At 45.1% G+C, this 2,445-nt stretch overlaps 1 protein-coding gene across 1 annotated transcript in view; it reads left to right on the forward strand.

Moving 5' to 3' along the window:
* LOC101858660 overlaps positions 1–2,445 on the forward strand; it is a gene marked incomplete in the record, with an annotated part of 99,093 nt that overhangs the window by 69,304 nt on the left and 27,344 nt on the right. The window contains 1 exon segment of the mRNA XM_013086631.2: positions 54–317. Coding sequence (XP_012942085.1) covers positions 54–317 — 264 coding nt within the window.

The following is a 2,445-nucleotide window of genomic DNA, read 5'->3' on the forward strand; positions in this document are numbered from 1 at the left end:
ACACACACGCTCACATATATTTCATATCTAATTAGGTTCACTCACGTTCACAGGCCTCCATGCTGCCCAAACGGTCGACGTCTGTCAAGACGTCCACCAGTTCCGATGCGAGGACGGCCAGTCGATAGCCATCTCTGACGTCACTTGTGGAAGCGGGAGATATGCCTGCGAGCCGGACGCCAACAGGACGCTGTTTGACCTCTGCCAAGGTCAACAGGCGTGCACCAGCCTTGGCCTGGATGCCATGTTGGGCCGCTATTGTCACAGCGGGATCAGGGCGAGGGCATCGATCCGGGTTCAATTCCAGTGCCTGTCTGGTCAGTATGATATTAATGCTGTCAAAATTTGGCCTGGGGTCCTAGTTGTTGAGACCGGTTTAAGTGATTTTTGTTTTGTTTTGTGGTTTTTTTTTAAAGAGTGTTACGGCACTTGCAAAACAGTTAGGTCATATAAGTGCCCAACTGTTCTTTTATGTACTTTTCTTCAGTAGACGGGTGCAATCTTTTTGACATGACAAGGTTTACAAAGTTTGATTTATGATTTCATGTTAGCAGTGGTACAGAAAAAGGTAGGACGAGTTGGCACAAAAATGGCTGCTTTTCGTCTGGAACTGGATTAACCCTTCCAGCCCCGGCCATTTCGCTGCACTCCCTAACCCCACTCCCAGCCAATACAACAGTATTTCAGAAAAAGAGACACGCGTTCTAAAAATGATGTCGTATCTTTGTAATAAGTTTTAGATAACAGCATATAACCAAGTTTAAAGGTAAATGAACAAATGTTATGAAGATTAAAATTTAATTAGATTCGCTAATTTTAAAAAATGCGCAATTTTTTTACCCCCGAAAATGAGAATATACGCTCTTGGAACAGTTGGAGGCACTCGCGCTGCTGAAAATATACGCTCATGGGGCTGGAACAGTAGTCAATGTTGTTCCGTCAGAACATAAGCCCGATTTTATGGTATTTTGTCTATATTTTATGTCCTGTGATGTTGACGCACGCCGCTAAGTAGGTCAATGCAGACCTGACGATGCAAACGACAATTAGTTCAAGGAAATGATTTATTCTGTGCCCTCTAGTGCGTCATTCTGTGCCCCTTACGATGTTGCATTTACTCCGTCGTTGTTATGCCTTTTTCATTCATCTTGAGACTGGTCTTGTGTGTTCATGCTACATTCTACTGCCTGCGATCTTTTGACGACTGTTACAAGATTCCAAAATTGATCCCTTTAAAGATAATGTCCTTCTGGGGGGGCATTTCTGTATATAGCTAGAAGTGGGTCCTTCCCTCTCCTTCTGTATTGTAGTTCTTCAAAGAGGAGTGTTTTTATTGGTGTTCTATCATCATCAATCCTGCGAGGGGGGGGGGACGCAAGGAGACCTCCCGGCTTTGCCTTTTCACATTAACTGTAAACTCCTTCGAAAATACTTCTTCAAAGGCCACTGTGTTTTGTGCCATTGTGGAATGTGTACATAATTCGATGGAGGGCCGAAGGGTATCCAATCAATTAAATGGTTCAGAGTCTTTCGGCACAGACCAGGTCAACTGCTTTTGCTAGGTCAATGAATGCAATATGCAATGATCAGTTTGTTTTTCAGTCTCGCTTTTCATACAGCTGTCGTAAGAAGAACACCATTTTTATTGTGGATCTGTTCGCTCGAAATCGACACTGTGACTTGGGGTATGCTTGTCTTTCGGAGAGTATTTCGACATACTTTTGCCTGCACTTTTCCATTCATACGAAAGCGTGCGATTCCTGTGATTTGTTTCAATCACTGTAGTCACCTGTGTTCTCGAAGAGCGCTATGGCGTTGGTTTCATTGAAATTCTGAGGACCTGCTTTAGTGAAACACGGATTTACCAGTCTATGTACCTTTGGAGTTAGTGCGTCTTTCCCGCTCTCGATCAGCAAGATGGTCTATCCTTACCCAGAGTTTGTCTGGGTGCACCTTTAGCTCAGTTGTTATTATTTTGTACCGCAGAGTGGACCGCCCTGGTTCGATCTCCAAGGGAGGGGGGGGGGCATTTTGGGCTGTTTTCGATAGTTTTAAGGCTCCCCGTAACCGTTACCTCTGTCCTATCGGAGACAGACGTCAAATTCGGAGGCCTCCCCTCTTAAATGACCTCAGAGTGTTGAAAGAGGCGTTGAACGTATACAATGACCAATGAGAGTCTGCCTGACTTCAGGTCGTTACTGGCATATTCTGCTTCTGCAATAGTAACTAGGGCCAGGTGAACAAGGACCGACGAGTCGCTCTGGCTGGAACTGTGGATGTCACCTGTCAAACATAGCCACTTACACCACAGTTCAAGTAGATTCGGCCCACATTCTTCCTTGCGGTTTCTGATACGTCGTCCAGCGTATTGAAATCTCCAGGTATACAGTTTTATGTATTCCTCGAAATGTAGCCTTTGAAAAGAGGGAGGAAGGGGGGGGGGGG

Source organism: Aplysia californica, unplaced genomic scaffold (genome assembly GCF_000002075.1).
Source record: "Aplysia californica isolate F4 #8 unplaced genomic scaffold, AplCal3.0 scaffold00487, whole genome shotgun sequence".
In the NCBI taxonomy this organism is placed as follows: Eukaryota; Metazoa; Mollusca; class Gastropoda; order Aplysiida; family Aplysiidae; genus Aplysia; species Aplysia californica.